The 26,007-nt window shown below is 40.2% G+C and overlaps 1 protein-coding gene across 3 annotated transcripts in view; it reads left to right on the plus strand.

The window, feature by feature from the left end:
* SMURF1 (SMAD specific E3 ubiquitin protein ligase 1) overlaps positions 1-26,007 on the plus strand; it is a 91,411-nt gene that overhangs the window by 36,663 nt on the left and 28,741 nt on the right. For 2 of the 3 annotated variants that reach the window (XM_059881610.1, XM_059881611.1), the window contains exon 1: positions 11,844-25,295. The exons of the other annotated variant lie outside the window; for it this stretch is intronic. In XM_059881610.1, coding sequence (XP_059737593.1) covers positions 25,034-25,295 — 262 coding nt within the window. In that variant the 5' untranslated portion in view covers positions 11,844-25,033. Of the gene's footprint in view, positions 1-11,843; positions 25,296-26,007 lie in introns of those variants that run through there. 3 annotated transcript variants of the gene reach the window in all.

The following is a 26,007-nucleotide window of genomic DNA, read 5'->3' on the forward strand; positions in this document are numbered from 1 at the left end:
TGCTTAGTCTCTCAGTTGTGTCTGACTGCCGCCCATGGAGTGTATCCTGCCAGGCTCCTCTGTCCATGGGGATTCTCCAGGCTTGAATACTGGAATGGGTTGCCATGCCCTCCTCCAGGGGATCTTCCCAACCAAGGGATCGAACCCAGGTTGCTCCCGAATTACAGGAGGATTCTGTACCATCTGAGCCACCAGGGAAGCCCCAATTATTATTTTTTTAAAGTCTCTAAATCACTTTACTCAGTAAAGAGTTCTTTCTCCTACCAGGTTTATCTCTGGCCATTGGTTTTTGGATATGGGTTTAAAATTTGGTGGGGATTATCTTCTCTCTCTAGCTGACTCTGAAAATTCTTGTTGCTTCACGATGTGAAGCATCCCACATCCTCTTCTCCATCGCACGTCAGGAACTCTCGCTTCTGTAGTCTCTGTTTGAGCTTCGGTTTGATCATTGATAGAATGTTTCTAGTATTAACTTATAAAACAAGGCTATGAGTTAATGATTGTTGTTCCAACAAAGATATAGAACTTATTCAAGTAAATGTGCTTCTTTATACACATCACCTGGGAAGACAGGATCTATATTTCTATAGACAGTTGGGCTCAGAACTTGCAATTTGCTTTTTGTAAATTGCAAAAGGCTCTGGTTGCTCTCTTCCTTTTTTTTTAAACTATAGTGCAACATCTTTCCAGGACTAAATTCATAGATTTCCTGTTGTCTGGCCTGTTGCTAACCTCAGTGTATTTAAGAGAATGTGTGATATTTGTAAGCCTCAGTTATTAATAATGATCCTAGACCAGTTGTTTAAAATAACAGGCAGAGACTCTGAGTTTTGAGCGTAATTTGCTTCAAACCTTCTGCTCACAGGAAATAAATGCCTGGACCTCCATTCTGTCCAAACCGATTAACTTGTTACAGCCCATGCCTTTCCCGCGTACTTTCCCCTGCTTTGTTGCTATTTAGCCCGCATGCCTGAATAGCTCTGGACTTTGTAAAAACAGGGACTGTTTATTTAACTGAAGAGATTAGCTTGACAGTTTATAAGTAGATCTTATCCTACATATTTAGAAAGCATATAACATTTGGCATTATTTAAGGGTAAAAGTCTTTCAGAGTCATATCTTTATGCTGTTTACCTCACCTTTGTGATGACTTTTTTGGTTCAATATTTTCCAAATAAATCCTAAATTGATTGTTTATAGACGAGAAAATAACCCATTAACACCAGTGCCAAGTGGTTCATAAGCAATATGTCATATATATATATATAACAACTTTATTGAGTTATGATTCAGTAACATAAAGTCCACCTTTATGGACTTAAAGTCCAGAAATAAAAAGCGTAACAATTCAGTGGCCTTTGGTGTTTCGTGGTGTTATATACAACCATCACCACTGTCTTTATTTACTTACCTATTTATTTGGCTGTGCTGGGTCTTAAGTTGCGGTATGTGGGACCTTTGAACCCTGATTTGTGGCATATGGGATCCAGTTCCCTGATCAGGGGTCAGACTTGGGCCCTCTGCGTGGGGAGTGCGGAGTCTTTGCCGCTGGATCACCAGGGAAGTCCCGACCACTGTCTTATTTTAGAACATTTCCTTCACTCTAAAAAGAAACTCTGTGCCCAGTAAGTCAATCCCTATATCCTCTCCTCTCATTTCATGAAATCTACTATTTTCTGTCTCTATGGATTTGTTTGGCATCACCTGACTCAATGGACATGAGTTTGAGTAAGCTCCAGGAGTTGGTGATGGACAGGGAAGCCTGGCGTGCTGCAGTCCATGGGGTTGCAAAGAGTCGGACATGACTGAGCGACTGAACTGATGGATTTGTCTATTCTGGACATTTCACATCAAGGGAATCATACAAGATGTGATCTTTCATTTAGCATGTTTTCAGGGTTCATTCATGTTGTTTGTATCCGCAGTCCATTCCTTTTTTTGCTGAATAATAGAATAATATTCCATTGTACGGATATGCCATATTTTTCACTCATCGTTTGAATTGTTTTTGCTTTGGGGCTATTATAAATATGCTGCTAATGAAGATTTATGCACAAGTTTTTATGCACACATACATTTTCGATTCTCTGGGGTACACACCTTACGTGTGGAATTGCTGGGTCATATGCAGTTCTGTGTTCAACATTTTGATGACCTGCCAACTATTTTGCAAAGTGACTGAGTCATTTTGCAGTCCCACCAGTCAAGTTTAAGTGTTCCAGTTTCTCCACATTCTCACCAGAACTTGTTACTGTTATATTTATTTTGCCTATCTAAATGACTGTGACATAGTATCTAACTGTAGTTTTGATTTGCATTTCTCTGATAAGCATCTTTTCCTGTACTTAGTGACCACTTGTATATTTTCTTTTGAGAAATGTCTCTTCACATCCTTTGCCCATTTTTAATTGGTTGTCTTTTTATTGTTCATTTATAAGAGTTCTATATTCTGCATACAGGTCTCCTTGTGTATTTTCATATAGTTTTGAAGTATTCTGTGGATTGTCTTTTTACTTACAGTTTTTAATTTTGATCAAGTACAATTTATATATCTTTATCACTTCTACTTTTGGCACCATATCTAGATAAGCACTGCCAAAACCTAAGGTCACAAAGCTTCGCTGCTATAGTTTCTTCTTAAGAGTTTTGTAATGTAACTCTGGCATTTGGGTCCATGGTCCATTTTGAGTTCATCTTTGTGTATGACGTGAGTTAAGGCCCCAGCCTCATTCTTTTGTGTGTAGATATTCAGGTATCCCAGCACTATTCGTTGAAAAAACTGCTGTCTCCCCACTGAATTATGTTGGCACTTGTCCAAAATCAATTGACGTCAATGTTCGGGTGTATTTGTGGGCTCCCAATTGTAGTCCGTTGATCTATATTTATATGTCTACCTTATGCCAGTACCACGCCATTCTGATTACCATAGCTTAGTCATAAGGTTTTTAAAATTTGTGTTTATTAAAGTGTAGTTGATTTACAATGTTGTATTAATTTCTGCTGTACAGCAAAGTGACTCAGATATATGTATATGTATTTCTTTTCATATTGTGTGCTTTGTTAAGGGGTTGAGTGCCAGTCTGAATTTGTATAGTGCCCTGTGCTGTACGGTAGGGCCTTGTGTTTATCCATTGTGTATGTAATAGTTTGTGTCTCCTAATCCCAGACTCTCAGTCCATTCCTCCCCCACCCGCCTTGGGAACCACAAATCTGTTCTCTATATCTGAGAGTCTGTTTCGGTTTCATAGATATGTTCATTTGTGTCATATTTTAGATTCCACCTATAAGTAATATCATATGGTATTTGTCTTTCTCTTGCTAAGTCATTCCACCTAGCATGGTAATCTCTAGGGCCATCCGTGTTGCTGCAGATGACATTATTTCAGTCTTTTTTTAGCTGAGTAGAATTCCATTTATATACACACACACTACATCTTCTATGTCCATGCTTCTGTTGATGGAAATTTAGGTTGTCCCGTGTCTTGGCTGTTGGAAACAGCGCTGCTGTGAGCATAGGGGTGCATGCGTTTTCGAGTTATAGTTTTGTCCGCATGTATGTCCAGGAGTGGGATTACTGGATCACATGGCAGTTCTCTCTTTGGCTTTTTGAGGAGCCTCCATACTGTTTTCCATAGCTTCTACAGCAGTTTACATTCCCACCAGCAGGGTAGGAGGCCTCCCTTTTCCCCACACCCCTCTGCATTCGTTATTTGTAGAGCTTAGTCATAAGTTTTGATACTGGTGTGAGTCGCCACCTTTGTTCAGGGTTGCTTTGGCTTCTGAGTCCAATGAATTCCCATAGGAATTTTGGGCTCAAACTGTCAATTTATTAAAAAACAACAACAGCTGGAATTGTAATAGGAATGCAATGGATAGTAGATCGCATTCAGCTCTGAACAGGTCTCGTTATTTCAGCTGTGCATAGGAGACTTGTGTCTTGGTGGATAACAATGCAAGTCGAAAACTAAGTTTTTTGAAGAAACACTCAACTGGCATTATCTTTGTATTAAACTCTTTCCTTGGTTTCATTATTAAAAATATAGATGTGGCATCCTTTGGTCAGAGTATTTGCTTTGCAGGCTTTTTACTCTTCCCATTTTTCAAAGTTTTCACTTAGCATTTAAAAAAATGTTTATATTTCTCTGTTTGTTTATTGTTGGCTGAGCTGGATCTTCGCTGTGAGCGGCCTTTCTCTAGTTGTGGTGAGCGGGGGGCTTCTCATTGCAGTGGCTTCTCTTGTGGAGCACAGGCTCTAGGGCACGTGGGCTTCAGCAGTTGTGGTGCACGGGCTTAGTTGCCCCATGGCACGTGGGATCTTCCCAGACTAGGAGTTGAACCTGTGTCCCTTATATTGCCAGGCGGATTCCTTTAAAGACAAGGAGAGACAGAATTGGGAGAACCAGGGTTCTCCAAGGTCTTAGCTGTATATTATAGAATGGTATGAAAGAAATTGGTGGTCTTATCAGAGTATTCACCGTGTGGCTTTTTTTTCCCTTCCCCTATCTTGAGAAAGAAATTGCCTAAGCAAGCAAGAAAGCACTTTGTAAGAAGTTTAGGTCTTTTTCTCTTGGAGTCAGTTTAGTTCAACATTGTCTTCTCTTGCCACACCTAAGGCACTGTGCTGGCTGCTGCAGGAGGAGAAAGGGGAAGACTTCCTTTGATTTTTGAAACAGCCTCCAGATAACATCAGTCTTCTTGCCTCCAGCCTCTCCCCATTCCTTCTCATTTTCTCCTCCAGCAACAAGAGTTCCTAGCTTCTTAACAAAGTCATCTGGCTCCTGGTTGCCTGGGGTTGGGGTAAAGTCCAAATTCCTGAGCCTTGCAGATAAGACCTCTTCCAGTCTGGACGTAGCCTTTTCTCTTGCTCACGAACTGGGCATCCCACAGAAGCACAGTTTTCCCTGAATACATGATGCCTCTCAAACACGCTTTCCTGTGTGTTCCTTCTCTGTAGAATCTCCTACTGCAGCCCTGTCCTGCCAGAAGAGGCCAGTCCCCTTCTCATCTTCCTGCAGCGGTGTCTTCAGAACCTTCCTCATATTATTCATTTCCTTGTCTTTGCTGCTGCTAGAGAGGCAGAGACTCGGTCATCTGTTTCGCCCGTGGCACAGGGCCTGGCGGAGCATTTCCTCACTGTTATGGTATTTATTTGAACTTTTTCTTTTATATCAGAGCGTAGCCGATCAACCGCGTTTTGATAGTTTCCGGTGGACAGCAGAGGGACTCAGTCATACATGTATATGCACGTATCCCTTCTCCCTCAAACTTCCTCCCATCCAGGCTGCCACAGAACATTGAACAGAGTGCTCTGTGCTACACAGTAGGGCTTTGTTGGTTACCCATTCTAAATAGCTCATCTCAAACTTAATTTAGAGTCAGTCTGTGTCAAAGATTTATTTAATGCATAAATGGGGAAACCAGTAAAGTAGCAAGAATGATATTGGCCATATAGCTTTTAAATGAAGGTACTTTATCTTGCTTCCCTGGTGGCTCAGATGGTAAAGAATCTGCCTGCAATGCAGGAGATTTGGGTTCAATCCCTGGGTTGGAAAGATTCCCTGGAGAATGAAATGGCAACCCACTCCAGTATTCTTGCCTGGAGAATTCCATGGACGGAGAGAGGAGCCTTGTGGGCTACAGTCCATGGAGTCACAAAGAGCTGGACATGACTGAGCCACTAAACAAAAACTGTAGTAAATTTATTGTGTAATTATAAAATTCACTGTTGAGAACTTTCGTCTTTTGTTTCATGAATGTTTTAAATAAAAGCATTTTTTGATGGTGACAATGAAAATTTCACTGGTAGCTAATTCAGGTTTTGTTCTGAAGAGATCTTTATTTCATCTTTTAAAACATTTTCAAAATAAAAATGTTTATTTTTAAAATTTTTAATTAAACTATAGTTGATTTATAGTATTGTGTTAGTTCCAGGTATACAGCTTCAGACTCGTTTACATTATAGGTTATTATAAGATACTGAATATAGTTCCATGTGCTAAACAGTAAATCCTTGTTAGATGTGTATCTGTTAATCCGTACTCCTAATTTATTCCCTCCCTCTCCCCCTTTCCCTTTGGTAACCATTAATTTGTATTCTGTGTTTATGAGTTTTTCTGTTTTGTAAATAAGTTCATTTGTTTTAGATTCCACATATAAGTGGTATCATATAATGTCTGCCTTTCTCTGCCTGACTTCACTTAATATGATCGTCTCTAGGTTCATCCATGTTGTTTCAAATGACACAATTTTGTTCTTTTTTATGGTTGAGTAATATTCCGCTACGTATATTTGTATGTGTGTGTGTGCACACACGATTATATATATATCACATCTTTGTCCATTCATCTGTTGATGTACATTTCATCTTGCTTCTTGAAAGCTATTTTTACTGGGTAGAGAATTCTAGAAAGTGAAACGTGTTAGTTGCTCAGTCATGTCTGACTCTTTGCAACCTCATGGGTTGTAGCCTGCCAGGCTCCTATGTTCATGGAATTTTCCAGGCAAGAATACTGGAGTGGGTTAGTGGGTTGTCATTTCCTTCTCTAGGGGATCATCCCAACCCAGGGCTCGAACCTCCTTCTCTGGTGTTTCCTGTATTGGCAGGCAGATTCTTTACCACTGAGCCACGAGGGAACGCCAGTAGTCTTTCCTTTTTCTATGGCTGTTTTTAGGATTTTGTCTTTGTCTTTTATTTTCTACAGTTGTGCTCTGATATAACCAGATACGCTTCTTTTTATTTACCCTGCTCAGGCTTTCTGAATTTGTGGATTGCTGTTTTTTATTACTTCTTACATTCCCAGCCAGGATCTCCTTCATTCTTGCTTTTGCCCACTCTTTTTATTCTCTTTCTGGGATTTCAGTTAAACTTAAAATTAGGGGTTCTCACTGTAAGTTTGTTTTGACCTTTTCCTAATTTTTTAAGGTATAAAAGATTGTCCATTTGTAACTTTTCTAATAAAAAATTTTAATCTCATAAGTTCCCTTCTGAGCCTTACTTTAGCTGAATTCCACAAATTTTGGTATGTTTTTAAAAAATTTTTTCTCTCAGTGTAATAAAATATTCTTTACTTTCCCTTTAGACCTTCCCTTCTATCCACTGATTATTTAGAAGTATGGTATTTACTATCCATGTGTTTGAAGATTTGTTTTGCTTTATAGTTGAATTCCATTTTGATCAGAGAACATAGATTGTACAATTTCAAGTCTTTTAGGTTAATTTGTTTTTCGCGTATTCTGTGGGTAATTGAGAAGAGAGTGTAAAACTGCCATGGTTGTGTGGAATGTAATATAAATGTCAGTGTGATCAGTTGATGGCCTTCGTCCTCCTCTATTCTCACTGGCCTTCTGTCTGCTACTTTTATCAGTTACTGAATGAAGTGTTGAAGTCTGTAGCTGTAATTTTGTCTTTTTCAGTTCTGTCTTTTTTTTTTTTTGGCTGTACGGGGCCTTTGTCGCTGTGCGGGCTTCTCTCCAGTTGCAGCGAGCAGGGGCTACTCTTCAGTGCGGTGTGCAGGCTTATTGCAGTGGCTTCTTCTGTTGCGGAGCAAGTAGGCTCAAGGGCACTGAGTTCGGTAGTTGCGACACATGGGCTCAATGGTTGTGGTTCCCGGGCTCTAGAGCACAGGCTCAGTAGTTGTGACACATGGGCTTAGATGCTCTAAGGCATGTGGGATTTTCCTAGATCAGGGATCGAAGTCGAATCTCCTGCATTGGGAGGCGGATTCTTTACCACTGAGCCATCAGGGAAGCCCCCAGTTCTGTCCCCCAGTTCCGGCTGCCTTTGCTTCAGGTATTCTGAAGCTCTGTTAGGTGCACACATGTTTATGGTTGTTATGTCTTCTTGGCAAATTAACACTTACCACTAGTTAATATTCCTCATTATCCCTTTCAGTATTCTTCGCTCTAAAGTTTGCTTTGTTTCATATGGATACAGTGACTCCAGCTTTCTTTTGATTAGTGTTTGCATGGCGTATCTTCACACAAGTTTCCTGGTTCTTTGTATGCTAAGTAATTTAGGTTTATATCCTGGACGTCTTGAGTGTTGTGTCATGAGATTGCATCTTGTTTAAATATTATGGACAGTGTCGATGTACAGTTGACCCTTGAACAACACAGGTTTGAATGGCGCAGGTCCACTTAAATATATTTTTCAATAACTGTGTACTGCAGTGCTACTTGAACTGTGGCTGGTTGGATCTGTGGATGTGGAATTGCAGATACTGAGAGCTGACCAGTGGCAAGGGGTGGGGATCCTGTCCCTTACCCCAGGCTGTTCAAGGTCCAGCTGTATTTGTTTCACTGTCATTGACCTAGTTGGGTTCAGAGTATGTGTTCTAAGCAGCCCTCTGGGCATTGTGGTTCAAGGTCAGTTCTGTTTCCAAACCTGTTCAGAGCTGTCTGTACCTGACCTGGGTGCTGCTATAGTCACCTGAAGCTCGGTTGGTAGTTTACCCATAGGTCAGAGGTGCCGGCCATTTGTGTTTGCAAGTCATTTGTAGCAACCCAGAACTAAGACTTGAGATTTTCTTGGGTACCAACTGCTACAACGGTGGGCTGCTGCCTGAATTCCTGCCCCCAGCGTGCTGCCTCCTGGGACTAGCCCAAACCGAGAGTTTAAGTGACTTACAAGATGTTGGTTTAGCCAGAGCTGTATTTTAAAAATTAGTTGTGCAGCTATTTAAAAAGTAAGTTGATAACTATTTCCCTAAACATGGCCAGTTTTGACATTTTCAATTAGTAGGAGAGGGTTCTCTTTATGATCTGTTTAATATAAGGCTATTCATTTTTCCAGTTGATTTCCTTTCTTATAAAAGGGATTATTTATGAATTTTTAGTTTGATCCTCTTTTTATTTCTAATATTTTAGTTTTCTGCCCTGTAATATCTAAGGTTACTTTCAGGTAATAATCATTAGATTTTAATTTTGAGATATTATATACTTGGGTTTCAAACAACTTCTATCATTTATTTTAAAATCTTGTCTATAAATTTCAACTCAGTTAATACTAATGAAACTTACAACTTGACTTTTGTCTGTTATTTTTTAAAATTCACATTAATGTATTATAACATAGAAAGCCCAGTTATTTATTTAGACTGAAAAGCTTCTATTTTAGCAAATTATTTATAATCAACTCATAACTGAAAAATTGACTTACCTTAATTCAACCTTGGGATTTATACTTAGCTTTTATTTTCAATTGTTACACACACACACACACACACACACACACACACACACACAGAAGACTGCACATGTAGGGTGATGTAATTTGGATCACATTGATATTTTTCTAAATAAAGAGAATGTCTTAAAGAACAACCCTATATATGAAGAGAAAAGAAATCATAAACTATATATAGCTTGGCATAAAATAACTTGTGCATAAGAATTTTAGCAATGAAACTGCAAACCTCCTCAGGATTTGGGCACCATTTCTGTAGGGCTCTGGCAACTTGGTAATAATTAATAGCATCATGGCGTGGTTGCTGTGTGACATCTGACTGCATTTTGGGCAGTAAATTCCAAGAGAATCTCTATTTTCCAGGACAAAACACACTAAATCTTTGTGGAGATAATTCTGTCTACATCTCACCTAATTTTTATGACTAGAACTGAAAACAGTGGCTTTGAGATGAAAGGAAAGAAAATTTGACAAAAATTATCAAGAATGCCAGACTGAAGGCAGCTTTCAATTTGATTAATTGATTTGTAATTCAATTTTGGAAACATTTTCTGAATATAGGGATTTTGGAGATTACTACCAAAGCTGCTTATCATTCTGAAAGTTGGGAGGAGCAGAGGGAACAGAATATGTTTTTGGTGTAAAGCTTGCATTTTCTCCTGCTCTCGTTTGAGCAGTATGATTATTGGAATACCGCATTTGCTTGTCTTCATTCTGCTCTTGTTCCTTCTTTTGCCAATGCTCTGCCTGGCCCGATCAGTGCCTGATGGATAGTGTAGAGTTGGCGACGGACGAGAAACTTCCGGTGTGAGTCTGTACAGTGTCTGAGGTTTGGATAACACCAGATCTGACTGTCAGTAGAAAGCAGACTCTACAGTTGATTCTTGTTATCCATGGTAACTATGTTCTAAAGTCCCTCAAACTAAATTAGTGGACACAGAACCATGGCTTCTGAAGGAATACAGGATTCTGTTCCCATGAGCCTCTGCTACCTTTTTGTCAGCTGATCAACACATAAGCTTGTTTCATGCTTCTGTTGAAAGACACCGTATTTAATACATATTGCCGATTCATTAACACTTAAAGCAAGGGCAGCCCCCGCTGTGAGTCATCCTGGATGAAGCTCACCTAACACACATGAATTTTCTGGAAGGCACTTCACAGCCTTCTTTGGTTTAGGAGCAGTAGGTCGCACTTCATCACTGTACTTTGGGCCTATTTTAAATAGCAGAACCACCAACAAAAGCACGACAATGTGGGAAATGTGGCACTAAATGGACCATAAAAAGGACACTTTATGTGGTATGACACTTGAAACAAGAAGGCAAGATATCGCCTGTTCAACCACAGCTGGGAGTGTGCACGCTGGGTGACAAGTTAGTGCTCATGTCACTCTGCATGTGTCTATGAGTGAGAGGAAAAGGGCCCCAAGTACTGATTTTGGAGTTACAAGCACATTTTAACAAGTAGGCATGTTTGCGAATACCGAGTTCATGAGTAATGAGGATTAGCTCTACTTCAAAGACTAGGAGTTTGTGTCTGCTAATCCCAGCTTTCCAGACCATCCCTCCCCAACCCCTTCTCCATCTTGGCCACCACGAGTCTGCTCTGTGTCTGAGTCTGTTTCTGTTTTACAAGCAAGTTCCTTTTGTTGCATCTTAGATTCCACATGTAAGTGAGATCATATGGTATTTGTCTTTTTCTCTCTGACTTCACTGAGTATGATCATCTCTAGGCCCATGTATGTTGCTGCAAGTGGTAGGATTCCGTTCTTTTTCACAGCCGAGTAGTATTCCCCTGTGTACACGCACCACATCTTCATCCATTCCTCTCTCGATGGAGATTTAGGTTGTTTCCGTGTCTTGACTATTGTGGATAGTGCTGCTGTGAACAGAGGGGTGCATGTATCTTTCCCAATTTTAGTTTTGTCTGGATAGATGCCCAGGAGTGGGTTGGCTGGATCATATGGTAGCTCTATTTTTAGTTTTTTGAGGAACCTCAATACTGTGTGGATCAATGCTAGTTTACTTTCCAACATTATTTTGACAAATAGCATAAAAATTTAAAGGCTTGAAGATAAACTAATCAACAGTATTTTTAAAATTTAATTCTTATCTCTGTCTCAGTCCTCGCAGTAAAACTCAGTCAGTTAACACATGGATCCTGGGCTTTACCTCCCTCCCCTGCCTGCCTCCTCTGATTTCTGACAGTATTTCCTCTCCATGAATCCAAAACCTACCCAGCCTTTGAAACCCAACTTGTCTCATTTACACAAAAACAAACCAAAACAACCTTTCTAAGCATTCCCACAGTAATATTGTGTTTCTCTGAATTCTTCTGATCTGCCTGTACAGCTCATTTTGAAATTTAATTCCATGTGGTGGTGGTTATTGAGCAAGATGTTAATCTTAGATCCATTTCTGTCATGGATCCTACTTGCAGTTTAAAATCTGTTTGGAGGGGTATATAAGTAACAGTTAAAAATGTAAGTAATTCTACAGGGCACTAAAGGGTAGGGACAGATGATAGGAGAGGGGAGTCTTGAGCTTGGCCTGGAAGCGGAGATCTGGAAGGATGATGACGTAGCGGAGGGCAGCGGGCGGGGGCTCTCGAGCAAAGGAGAGAATTAATTCGTGAGCGGGGAGGGGTATTGGGGGGATGGATTGGGAGGTTGCGATTAGCAGATGCAAAGTATTTTATGGAGAATGGATAAACAACAAGATCCTACTGCAATAGCACAGGGAACTGTATTCGATATCCTGTGATAAACCGCAGTGGAAAAGAGTATGAAAAAGAATGCATGCATATGTTTAGCTGAATCACTTTGCTGTACAGCAGAAACTAACACAACATTGTAAATCAATTATCCTTCAATAAAATTTTTCGAGAAGCATGAGAAAGATCTGGGAGACAGTACAGTAGTCTGACTGGAGGGGCGGCACTCTGTGGGCCTGGGTGGATGGTAAGGCCAGAAAGTGATTATAGAAGTTTATGTGCTGGATGCTAAGAGTTTATACTTTTTTTCTCTCTCTCTCTCTTTTTTGGAGAGGGAGGGTGGTGGCCAGGGATGACTTTATATTTTATTTTGTAAGTGGTACTGAACTCAGAGGTTTATGGGAAGGGGGTTACATAATAGCGTTTTATTCATTTAGCCAACAAATAATTATTTCACGATTAAAATGAATTCGAGAAAAGAAATGCCAGAGCCTGTTGTCATAACTCAGGAGACGAGAGTGGCCGGGAATTGAGCAACCATAGTGGGCCTGGAAAGAATAGATTTCAAAGATACAACAAAGGATGAATTGATATGACTTGATGAGTCACGAACAAAAGGGATCTGCTTTGCACTATTGTTTGCTTTTCTTGATTTATGGTGTCTGTTGAGCCAAACTGTAAGCTCTTTGGGAGATACACTGCATTTTACACTTTTGTTGTAGGTGCCCATTGTCTTCTTATTCCAGTTTAAAGAATGTATTATTCCACACAACGTGACATTTTAGACAGTGTCTTGTAACTCCCTAATAAGAGAAAGCTGAGACTGAAGGGTGTGTCTTATGAGAAACAAACACCACTTTCATTAGTCCTTGAATCACTATTGCAGTTAGTTTTTAATTGAGATATGATTATCATATCCTAAACTATAAACTTTCAAGTTACAATTCAGTGTTTTCAGTATGTCATGGAGTTTAACCAGTTACCAGCTGATTTCAGGATATTTTCATTACCTCCAAAAGGAACCCCCACCAACTTGAGCAGTGCCCCCTATTCCTCTTTATCCCCAGCCTCTGGCCACCACTAATGCGTTTTCTGTCTCTATAGATGTCTGTTCAGACTTCTATAACAAAATGCCATAGGCAGGGTGGTTTATAAACAACAGAAATCTATTTCTTGTAATTCTGGAGGCTTGGAAGTGGCACCAGCTGACTTAATGTCTGGTGAAGCCCCAATTCCTGGTTCATACGTGGCTTTCTCATTGTCTCTCTGTGGTCACCAGGGCAAGGGTGCTGTCTTTTGTAAGGGTGCTAATCCTATTGGTGAGGACTCCACCCATGACCTAATTGCCCCTCAAAGGCCTTGCCTCCAAATACCATCACACTGGGTGTTAAGATTTAGCATGTGAATTTTGAGGGGGCGCAGACATCCAGTTTATAGCAGTGGATTTGCTTATTCTGAACATTTCATATAAATGGGATCAGCACTATGTGGTCCAGTGAGTGTCTGGCTTCTGTGACTAAGCGTAAAGTGTTCAGGATGCATCCACGCTGTAGCGTCTGTCATGTATCAGTGCTGCTTTTTTATGGCCGGATAATATATCACTGTAATGGCTGCACCACATTTGATTGACCCATTCATCAGATTATGGACATTTGGGTTGTTTCTACTTTTTGGCTATTAAGAATAATGCTGCCATGAACATTCATGTACAAGATTCTATGTGGCCATATATTTTCAAGTCTCCTGAGCGTAACTAGTAGTGGAATTGCTGGTTCATGTGGCAACTCTCTGCTTAATGTTTTGAGGAACTTCCAGGCTATTCCAAAGTGACTGTACCACTTTACATTCCCACCATCAGTATATGAGTGTTTCAATTTCTCTCTGTCCTTGCCAACTCTTGCGTTTGTCTATCTTTTTTATTTTAGCCATCGTAGTGGGTGTGAAGTGGTATTTCATGGTAGTTTTTATGTGTGTCTCCCTGATGGTTAATGGTATTGAGCATCTTTTATGGGCTTCTTGGCCATTTGTATATCTTCTTTGGAGACATGTTGGTTCAGATCCTTTGCCTATATATTTTAACTGGGATGTCTTTTTATTGTTGCTTTGTAAGAGTTCTTTAAATATTCTGAATTCAAGTCCCTTACCCGATTTTATAAATACTTAATTTATGTATATCTTCTCCCATTCTTTTAGCACGTCGTCTTTTCCCTTTCTTGATATCTATTGAAGCAGAAAAGTTTTAAATTTCAGTGAAGTCCAACTCACCTATTTTTTCTTTTGTTGCTTGTGATTTTTAAAAACTGATTTCCTTCTTATACTTATGGCTGCGCTGGGTCTTCGTCGCCGTGTGCAGGCCTTCTCCAGCCGCAGCTGGTGGGGCTTCTCCAGTCGCAGTGCGGGCTTCTCATTCCAGGGCTTCTCCTGTTGTGGGGCACAGGCTCCAGGCTCCCAGGCTTCAGAGTTGCAGCTCATGGTCTTAGTTGCTCTGGGCCATTGGGATCTTCCCGGACCAGGGATCAAACCCATGTCGCCTGCATTGGCAGGTGGGTTCTTTACCACTGAGCCACCAGGGACACCCCTGTTGGTGGCGATTTTGGTACTACATTTAAGCAACCACTGCTTTGTCCCAGATGTAGATTTATTTAATCAGACCTATGATTTCTTCTAACTTTTATATATGAGTGAGATTAGGGGTCCAACTTCATTCTTTTGCATGTGGCTACTCAGTTGTCCTGGCACCATTTATTGAAAAGACTGCTGTCTTCCCATTGAAGTGGTTTGGCACCACTATTAAATTTGAATTTTCGTAAGTTTGACAATACATTGATGAAATAAGCTCCAGAAATCTATTGTTCTAACATACTGACTTTATTGGCTTTGAATCTTACAGAGCTTGCTTCAGTTAGTGGTGACTGTGGATTTGGAGAGTATTTCTAAGACTTTTTGAAGCAATAGCATGAGAAGCACTGTTAATGCCATGAAACTCGTGGTCCTTTCCAAAGCCACAGGATTGTCGTCAGGAGCTGTCATGACACAAAGCTCCCTGTGTTTATGGGTTGGCTTGCTGCTACCACTGATTTCTTCTGATAACTTTATGGATTGCTTCAATGAGGATAACTTCAAAGAATATGAGTTTGGAATTCTAAGCAGCCTGTTAAGAATTCAGGACTCTGAGGGTGCTAATGGGCTTCCCTGGTGACTCAGTGGTAAAGAATCTGCCTGCCAGTGTAGGAGATGTGGGTTTGATCCCTGGGTCGGAAAGATCCTCTGGAGAAGGAAGTGGCAACCCGCTCCAGTATTCTTGCCTGGGAAATCCCGCGGACAGAGGAGCCTGGCAGGCTGGGATCCCCCATTCTTCGTAGTTTTTATGTGTCTCCCTGACGTTCATGGTTGCGGTCCTGGTCATGGTGTTCTGCAGTTCAGAGGGTTGCAAAGAGTTGGACATGACTTAACAGCAACAGACGTGCTGATGGCATCTGCTTCCAGCTCCAGGTGTCCTGCAGGAGGTTGGCACCATGAAGGCTGGATTTGCTGTGAGTTTCACACTTACTGGGCACTGGGATCCACCACATTAGACCCGAAGCCAGTAAGTCCATAACCTGGACTAGCCTCGCACCCACGTTGTGTGCTTTCCAGGGTTGGGGTTACAGAGGCTTAGGAGCTGGTGTGCGGCAGGAAGCCTTGTCCTCCGTGGCTCCCATGTGCTCTCAGTCACCCATCTGGAGGATCGCTGCCAGTAAACAGAAAGGCCACATGGTATCTTCTAAACGGATGACGTGAATTTTCATTCAAGTTACTTTAAACATCAGGTGATATTACTTCCCAGGGAAAGCAGTATGGCTACTCAAAATAACTTTGATATATTTAAGCCCAATTTTGTAAGACTTAAAAATGTGGGGAAAAAAAATTAATGCAGAGGCCACATCCAGGGATAAAATGTTTGCAAAGGATATGTCTGATAAAGGACTGTTAATCCAAAATAATAACTTTTTTTTTTAATTGAGGTATAGTTGACTTATAATAGTAGTTTCAGGTGTACACATGATGCTTAAAACTCAACAGTAAGAAAACAGCCCACCCACTCAGTTAAGAAATAGGCAGATGACCTGAACAGACGTCTCACCAGAGAAGATACACAGATGGCCAAAAGCATATGAAACGGTGCTCCATACCATACGTCATCAGGGCAGTGCAAAGTGAAACAACGATGAGATTCTGCTGCACACCTATTAGAAGGGCCAGAATCCAAAATACTGACAACATCGAACGCCGGCGAGAATGTGGAGAAATAGGAACTCTCGCTCACTGCTGGTGGGAGCGCAAAATGGGGCAGTCCCTTTGGGGTACAGTTTGGCAGTTCTTTTCAACACTAAACATATCTCTGCCACATAATCCAGGAGTTGTGCTCTTTGGTATTTAACCAAAGGGGATGAAAACAGTCCACAACAAAAAATGATGAAGAAAAAGGATTTTCGAGACAGGACAAGGAAATCTTTAAACGTGAAATTCTCTTTGCCTGTTTGAGCCCCTTGCCCTCTCCCCTTTGGTGAGCATGGCGCATTTGCATTACATATTAACTAGATCCCCCTAGAAGATACAGGAATGCCTCCTTGCCAGAATAAAAGGCAATTTCCCCCTGGCGCCAGCAAGGTAACTCCTTAGGAAATAACATTCCTTCCCCAACCCTGTAAGGGGCCACAGGAACCCACTGCTGGCCTTGTGGGACAAGGACACTATCAATATGTTACTCCCCAAAACTTGCGTAACTGTGCCTTGACCTCTAAAAGGTGGAACGGGCCTTATAGCTTTCTGAAAGACTGTCTCCTGGGGTTATAATCCTCAGGTTGGCTCAAAATTGTCCATTTCTTGTGTTGATTAATTCTTTTGTTGGTAGATGTTTATTTGAAGTTTTATTCATAATTGCCAAAACTTGAGAAAGCAGCTCTAGTCCATCCAGACAGTGGAATATTATTCAGTACTAAAAGGAAATGAAAACCACTACAATATTGTAAAGTAATTAGCCTCCAATGAAAATAAATAAGTTAATTTAAAAAAATAAAAGGAAATGAATTGCCAAGTCATGAAAAGACAAGGAGGAGCCTTAACTGCATATTACTAAGTGAAGGAAGTCAATCTGAATAGGCACATACTGTGTAATTCCAACCATATGACATTCTGAAAAAGACCAAACTATGGAGGTTGTTTAAAGATCAGTGATTGTCAGGAATTTGAAGGAAAGGATGAATAAGCAAAACAACTTTCGGGGCGGTGAGACGACTCTGTGTGATACTGTGTTCGTGGATACGTCAGGCCCTGCAGGATGCACGGCACTGGCAGTGAGCCGTCAGGCCAGCTGTGGACGTGCCGCGCTGCTGAGGCGTCGTGTGGCTGCCCTGACTGTCACAAAGACGGCACTCAGGTGAGGGATCCTGATGGTTGGGAAGGCTGTGCCCGTGGTCAGGGAGAAAGGGAAGGCTCCCTACTTCCCACTTAATTATGCTGTGAACCTAAAACTGCACTAAAAAATAAAGTCTGCTTTGAAACTACAATTCAGGGCGGTATATGTCAAAGGCAGGAAGCCCTTTAGAAGTTCAGAGAAAGGAGAAATCGCTGTTGGCCTAACAGGGAAAAAGTTAAGATTTGAGCTGTAACTGAAAGAATGAGTAGAACTGCAATGACTGAACGGTGTTTCCACGTGTGCAACCTTGGCTGAGTTTCTCCTCAGACCCTTAGGTTCTTCCTGGGGTTTGTGGAAGAGGTTGCATAGGTGAAGTGCTTGGGACAGAGTTGAGCAGGAGATAAGTAGAGCTCTCAACAGATACCGACCGAATACCTACTCTATGGGTTTAAAAAAATTTTTTTTATTGAAGTATAGTTGATTTACAGTGTTTCAGGTATATAGCAGAGTGATTCAGATTCTTTTACATTTAGGTTATTATAAGATACTGACTATATAGTTCTCCATATATGTAGTGCTGCTGCTGCTGAGTCGCTTCAGTCGTGTCCGACTCTGTGTGACCCCGTAGACGGCAGCCCACCAGGCTCCCCCGTCCCTGGGATTCTCTAGGCAAGAACGCTGGAGTGGGCTGCCACTATTTATCTGTTATTTATCTGTACTATTTATCTGTTAACCCCAAATTCCAAATTAATCCCTCTCCCCGCTTTCCCTTTTGGAAACCATAAGTTTGTTTTCTACGTCTGTGAGTCTGTTTCTGTTTTATAAGTAAGTTCGTTTGTATCACTTTTTAAGATTCCACGTGTAAGTGATATCATATGATATTTGTCTGACTTCATTTAGTACGTTAATCTCTAGATTCATCATCCCTGTTGCTGCAGATGGCCTTATTTTTTATGGCTGAGTACTATTTCATTGTGCCTATATGTGTGTGTGTGTGTGTGTGTGTATATAGGTATATATATAGGTACATTATATAAGTATATATAATATACAAAGGGCTTCTCTGGTGGCTCAGACAGTAAAGAATCTGTCCGCAATGCGGGAGACCTGGGTTTGATCCCTAGGTTGGGAAGATCCCCTGGGGAAGGGCATGGCAACCCACTCCAGTAATCTTACCTGGAGAATCCTATGCACAGAGGAGTCTGGTGGGCTCCAGTCCATGGGTAGCAAAGAGTCGGACACGACTGAGTGACTAACACATACACATGCAATATACATATGTATATATAATATACATACACACACACCCACCCACACACACACACCACATCTTTATCCATTTATCTGTTGTGGACATTTAGGTTGCTTCCATGTCTTGGCTATTGTAAATCATGCACAATTGTTGGACTTGCACTCTAGCTCAAAAAAAAAAAAAAAGAAACCACCTGCTTAACTATCACAGAAAGAGGTCAGCATGCAACAGGAAGAAAGGCCCAGTGGTAAAAATTGCTATGTTGTGGTCTGGGAACGGTTAAGTAAACCACACTTGGGTGATAAAGCTGGTTAAGTAGATCAAGAGAAATTTTATTTTGTGTTTTGAACTCCAAAGGGAGCAGTCTGTAGGCAGTGGAGATCCTTGAGGTATTATCAAAAAGGATTTTGATAATGTTTTAAGAATAATTTGAGTTTAAATCAACATAGGAAGCAGGGATTTCAGTTGTGACTCTTCCAATAATTTTGAAATCATTGTAGCAGTCTTTAGCTGGTTTGTTTAATGGGCAGGTCATTTGTCCATCTAAAATGGACTTGATCAACATTATAAAAGTAAACAAGTTTTTTTCTTTCCTTAGTTTAATATCATGACATTCCAACTTTGCTTCAGATGATTTAACTAATTTGTAAATAAATCATCAGTCTTAAACAGAGTCTTTTTGACACTGGTCTGGGGAAATGAACCCTATAGTCTTTCCTATAGAGATAAACTCCTTTCATCTTGTACTTTTTCATTTATCTACTCAATGGGGTTCTCTCTTTCTTTCTGTTCAGTAACACCTTTATTGAGGTAGAATTCACATATTATAAAATCCACTCATTTTTAGTGTACCATTCAGTGGTTTTTAGTATGTTCACAGAGCTATATAACCACCACCACAATTGCAGTATCACCTCCAAAATAAACCCTGTACCCCTTAGCTGTCATCCCTGCGTCCCCTCATTTCAACCTCCTTTGTAACCATTAATCTACTGAAAAAGAGAGCTGAAAACAATTCCTTTTAAAATAGCATCAAAAACAGAAAAATGAATATCTGAAAACCATAAAACATTGAAAGAAACTGAAGGCCTGAGTAAATGGAAAGACATCTATGCTTACGAACTGGAGGCATCTGCATGTGTAGCAGTTCAGTTCAGTCGCTCAGTCGTGTCCGGCTCTGCGACCCCATGGACTGCAGCACGCCAGGCTTCCCCGTAGCAAAGAGCCAATCAATGTCTCAGGAGGCTTTATTTGGGGAATTTACAGAGTTTGATCTTCAGATTCATATGGAAATGCAAGAGATCTAGAATAACCAAAACAATCTTAAAAAAACAAGAACAAAATTGGAGATTCACACTTCGCAATTTCAAAACTTACTATTAATACCAAGCCATGGTAGTTATTACAGACTGTCAAGGATAGAAGTGTATAAGGATAGAAGTATATAGATCAGTGGAACAGAACTGAGAGTCAAGAATAAATCCTCATGTCTTCATTCAGTTGGTTTTCAGCGGTGATGTCGAGACAACTAGAAGGGGGAAAGAGAGGTCTTTCTGTCTCATGGTGCTGGTACAGATAAAAATACTCGGAGGCGAGGATGCAGAGAAATTGGAACTTTTACACATTGCTGTGGAAATGTAAAACTGGGCAGCCAGTTTGGAAGACAATTTGGCAGTTCCTCAAAATGTTAAACATAGACTTACCATATGATCCAGTAATTCCACTCCTAGGTGGGTACCTAAGAGAACTGAAAACATGTTTCTACGTAAAACCTTGTTACATGAATATTCATGCATCATGCACAGTAGCCCAGATGTGGGAACAACTGAAATGTCTATTTTCTGGTGAGTGGATTAAATGAAGTATGATATATTCATATAACTGAGTATTATTTGGCAACAAAAAGGAATAAAGTATTGACACTTGCTACAGAGTGAACAAACCTTGAAATCATTATGCTAAATGAAAGAAAGCAGTCATAAAAGGCCGCATACTGCATGACCTGTACATGAAGTGTCCACTGTAGGCGAGCATCAATACAAATACAAACAGAGACAGAAAGTAGATTAGTGGTTGCCAGAGGCTAGGACAGGGGCGAAGGGGTGTGTAACCACTAATGGTTCAAGGCTTCTTTGGGAGATTACGAAAATGTTGTGAAATTAAATGGTGGTGATGGTTGTACAACTCTGAATATATTAAAAACCACTGAAATGTATTCATACTTTAAAAGCATGAGTTTTATGGTTTGTCAATTATATCTCAGCAAGTTGTTATATTTTAAAATGTATGCTTAATGAGATACCACTGCTTTACAATTTTTTTTTTCATTTTCTAGTTAGAAGTAGGATCTAGCAGAGTTAGTTCCCTTTTTATTTAAGTCATATTTGTTTGCTTTTACAAAAATATGTGTTTCTCTAGAGTATTCTGGCTTCCTTATGTTTATGTCAACTTGTCACTGTAATTATACCTTTTGGAAACAGTATCAGGATGCGTGCAGTAGAGAGCTTGGGCTCTGGAGTCGGTCAGACGCAAGGGAGAAAGAAATCTACAGGTTCCATGGGCTTGGGCAAGGGATTGAATCTCACCTCGTCTTGGCCTCCTTATTTGTTGTGTTAAATAAGATATAATCTGTAAAGTGCTATTGATAGTGTTTGGCACAGAGTAAGCTCAATAAATATTAGCGATTGTTACTGTTAGTTTACAGTTAATCATTATTCGATCTCCCTCTCAATGTATCTGCTCTTACTCACACGAACTTATGTATGTGAGTATTTTTGTTAATTACATGCCTAAGGGTGGAATGGCTGGGCCACGATTTTTTTTTAAATTTAAAATGATCTTGTGAATTCCATATTGGCCACACAGACTGAAAAATTTTAATATGGTGACAAATAGTTTCATTCCTAACACTCAGTTGTCTTAATGAAGGAGCATAATCCAGTGAGCTCTGTGCATTTCATTCACAGATAAATCAAGTTCTTATCTCCATCACTGACTTGCCAAGGTCATCTTGAGCAAGTTGTTCAATATCCTTTTCTTCTATTTTTCTTGACTAAATTGAGCATAATAATTTCATTCCAACTAATGCTGTGATGTGAATAGTGATTAGCTCCACAATTATAGACGATTTTATGATAAAACTATGCCAAATAATACCTTCACTTCAGTGCTATAGAAAGTATTACTATAAAATGATATATAGGAAAGAAACGTTACGGGACTTTATTTGAAAAGATTGTGCGCTGTGGCTTTAGCCGTTTGTGGGGATATTTGCTAAAACTTTGGTCTTCCCGTGCAGTTTTCTATTGACTTTTCTACGCATCAAATTAATAAAGCCTCATATGTCAACTCAGTAACTGAAAGAAAACACAGACAGAACTTTCTCTGGCTATTACTACTTTTTCCTTGTCTATTTGTTTTAGGTCTGGACTGATTATGAGGTTGTAGGAGAGCTTGCTTAATTCTAGCTTTCTTCCCACAACATTCCTTCATTTCCCTTTTACCCTCAGCAGTTATGGCCTTGTTTAAAATGACTTGGCCCGCAGAGCAGTTTGCTTTTATCTTCATAGTTCTTCAGGAGTCAACTGGGTGGGGATGTTTGGTCTCACGGGAAGTTCTCCTCCTTGTTAACTCTGGATTATCTCCTGTCAATGGAGTTCATTCACTTTCCTTCTAAGGTGACAATCAAATATAATTTACTTAATGACAAGCTTTTGGGGGTTAAAATTCATTTCCTTCCTGACAAAGTTGAGTTTTATTTTACATCATATAACCTTAGGAAAATAGTCTAAACTTAGGAAGTCAATTTTAAGCAACCGTTTAAAAGGAAAAAAAAAAAAACTACCTGACTTGCCTTAAAAGTCAAACCCTCAGGCCTGAGAAGCACCCCAGGACAGGCACCTTTCTGGGTTGGTTTTGTTCAGTTCTTCATGGCATTCTGCGCTTGGAACAGGACTTGGCCTCGGGCGGGTCATCAGTGGGTGCTTGTTAAATGGATAAACGGATGCACTGCTCAGAGCAGCAGCCTTTACCTGGCTTTTGTTGGTCAAAACATGAGAGTAACTGTTTCATGGGATTGTGGTGTTGGATAAACCTGGCCAGGCTTGTCAGACACTTAGGGTAGTGCCTTACACCTCATAAGCATCCGATACATTTTAGCTGCTGTTATTAGGTCTGTGAAAGGGAATTAGATAGTATTTGGAACTTTTCACAAAACAATGACAAAGTTTCCAAACCTCCCACTGTGATTCCATTGATAGATTTCATCGAGTGTTTTTGGCAGAGGCACTGGTCAGATGGTTGCCGAGGAGACAGTCTGCTTTCCAGGGTGGTTTTTGGAAGCATCAGTAGCAAACTGCTCCTTAGTTCCTGGTTATAAAATCACTAGGAGCTTTTTAGGAGATGAGATTCTAGACACTGGGGCTGAAGTTTTGGAGTTTTATTTTTTTAAGTTTTGGAGTTTAGTAAATGTCACCATGTTATGGCTCTTGACTAAGGCCGCTTGAAAACAGAAAGAAACATGTAGGGAGACAACATTGATCCCAATAATTAATTGATCGATGAGGTGATTAATTTTGGAGTATAACTTTAATTATTTAGATAAAACATTCTCTAATGAAAACGTAAATTTTCCTCAGCTCTTCGCAAGGGAAAATGCTTCTACCTAGAAAATTCCCCTGATTCTTCTTGCTGTCTTAGTCCCAGTCGAACAAGGTTGAAAAACATCTCATTTACTTTATTTAAGACAGAAATATGATCTGGAGATAGAAATTATTCTAAGTGACAGAGACCTTTAATGAACTAATTTTCTTATCTTCCAAGGCAAAGGTGCATAGGCCTGTAATACTTGAGGGAGAAGAAAAGTCAAACCAACCATAGCTTTGGAAATTGCTTCCTGTGAGGCCTGTCTCTCTCCTCCACCCAGGAAGTCATCCTCCTGTAGGTTCTGTGGGAAAATCCAGGTGTCAAAGAAAGCAACGTTTTAAGATTAAAATGTAAAAATGTCTTAAAAATTTAAATTTTAAAAAATTGAAAAATGCTCCTCAGTTATAGATTTTCTTTGAATGTAATGGCTTCATTGGTCTATGGAAATCATCCCTTAAGATGTAAAAAAAATAACTGTTCATGAAGGAGGGCTTTGTGCAAATATAGTGAAAGTCACTTAGATGTGTCCGACTCTTTGTGACCCTATGGACTATACAGTCCATGGAATTTTCCAGGCCAGAATACCGGAGTGGGTTGCCATTCCCTTCTCCAGGGGATCATCCCAACCCAGGGATTGAACCCAGGTCTCCCGCATTGCAGGCGGATTCTTTACCAGCTGAGCCACCAGGGAAGCCCAAGAGACAATCGGGGTTACTCTTCCAGTGTTCCGTGTTGTGCTTAGGTACTTAGTCGTGTCCGACTCTGTGGGACCCCGTGGGCTGTAGCCTGCCATGCTCCTCTGCCCATGGGGATTCTCTCGGCCAGAATACTGGAGTGGGTAGCCTGTCCTTTCTCCAGGGGAGCTTCCCAACCCAGGAATCGAACTGGGGTCTCCTGCGTTGCAGGTGGATTCTTTACAGCCTGAGCCCCCAGAGAAGCCCAAACATAATAAAAAGTCCCAAATGCCCTCTGGACTTTTTGTTGTTGTTTAGTTGCTAAATCATGTCTGACTCTTGTGTGACCCCTGGACTTTGTTACTTGTTTTTTTAACACGAACTATGTTTCTCCCTCACTGTCATCCAACCTCTGGCTTGGAACTGCAGGCAAACACTTTTATCCATAGTGCCAACCAGACGAGACTAATGAAACCTTAAGAAAGAGCATCAACTCCTTCTGAAGAACATGATCTTTCAGAGAGTGGGTGAATCACAAATAGTATTTTGGGGACCCTACGCGTCCGTCAGGGAGCTGGTAGAGAAGCTTGACTTACTAATTGAATGTTAGCAAAACACGTCTTTCCTGTGTAGTTTCAGAAGCTAAGTGAACATTATGTAGTTTGTTCTTTCTTTACCCCCCAAATTAGGAAACCGTGGCATATGATTAGGAAATTACTGGATTTAGACCTGATTTGTCCTCAGTAGAGGGCACCTCAGAGTTGAAGAGAACATGTGGTAATATACTCTGAAAAAAATCAGCTGCTTTTTCTTCAAAGAGTAATTGTATCTTTTGTTCATTGTTGTAGTTCCAAAATCTTACTTAAAATTGGTACATATCTTTACAATGAGTGGTAGATCCAGACAGAGTGGGATTTTAAGTGCAATAAGTTATCTCTTATCTCATAGAGTGGACAAACAGAATTCTACCACAGGATCACAAAATTTTTCTACTAGGAGAGATCAAATGCCATTAACTAAACTAGATTAATAGTGACCGTAAATGATCTTTGCACAAAATCGAGGCAAAATTCTCTTTGTGCTGACGATATTGAAACCCTCGCTACTTTTTGAGGTAACCAAATTCCACTGGAATGAGCCTTAAATGAAAACATTGCTGGTCTTCCATGCTCGCAATGCTGGGGCCTGGGTTCAATCCCTGGTCAGCGAACAAGACCCTGCATGCCACAGCTAAGGACTGGCACAGCCAAGGAAATACATACATAATTTTTTTTAAATTACTTGTCTTGTGCAGAAGAACAAGGATTAATCTTTTTGTTACCAGAATTCTTCTAGTCAGAAGCAATCCAGCATCAGCACCTTGGAAAAACAAGGAAGTGGAAAGAAACAGTACATCACAGGCTCATGGGAAGAGCAGTGAAGAAGATGGTAGGTTGAGAATTATTATAAGACAAGTTATCACTTACCTATACCCAAATCACTATTAGAAAGTGCACCGAAAACCCATAAAAGAACAGATATCTTGATGATTTTTTTTAAAAGTACAATGAAAGGCACTCTCCCATTCATCATGATAACAAAACCCAAGACACATAAGAGTAACCCCTATTAGAAATGTGGAAAACTTTTGTGAGTAGATGAAAATGTTACTTAAAGGCATTTAAAGAAGAATTTAATAACTGGATATATATGCTGCTCTCAAGAATGGGAATACTTAATATTGTAAAGCAGTAAATTCCCCTCAAATTTATTTATGAATTTGTTGAAAACTTGCTCAAAGAAATTCTGAAGTTAAATGGGAAAAAAGGAAGTATGTGAGACCAGCCAGGAAAATGCTATTAAAAAACAAAGGATAACAATGAGATTTTGGAGGCATGCATTTCCTATTTACACATTTGCAAGTTTTCATTTTTTGTAAGTACTTAGTCCTTACTTTTAAATTAGAGAAACAAGAAATGAAGCACTAACCAGAGCTGTAATAAATTATGGTCCAGCCACAAAAAAGACTGAAGAGTGTGTGTGTGTGTGTGTGTGTGTGTGTGTCTGTGTGTGTATGTATCTCCGTTGAAAGGAAGGGTGTAAAGATTATACTGAAGAGGAAATGTAACTGTATGCCAATAAATCGGTAACTTAAGTGAAA

Source organism: Bos taurus, chromosome 25, assembly GCF_002263795.3.
Source record: "Bos taurus isolate L1 Dominette 01449 registration number 42190680 breed Hereford chromosome 25, ARS-UCD2.0, whole genome shotgun sequence".
Classification (NCBI taxonomy): Eukaryota; Metazoa; Chordata; class Mammalia; order Artiodactyla; family Bovidae; genus Bos; species Bos taurus.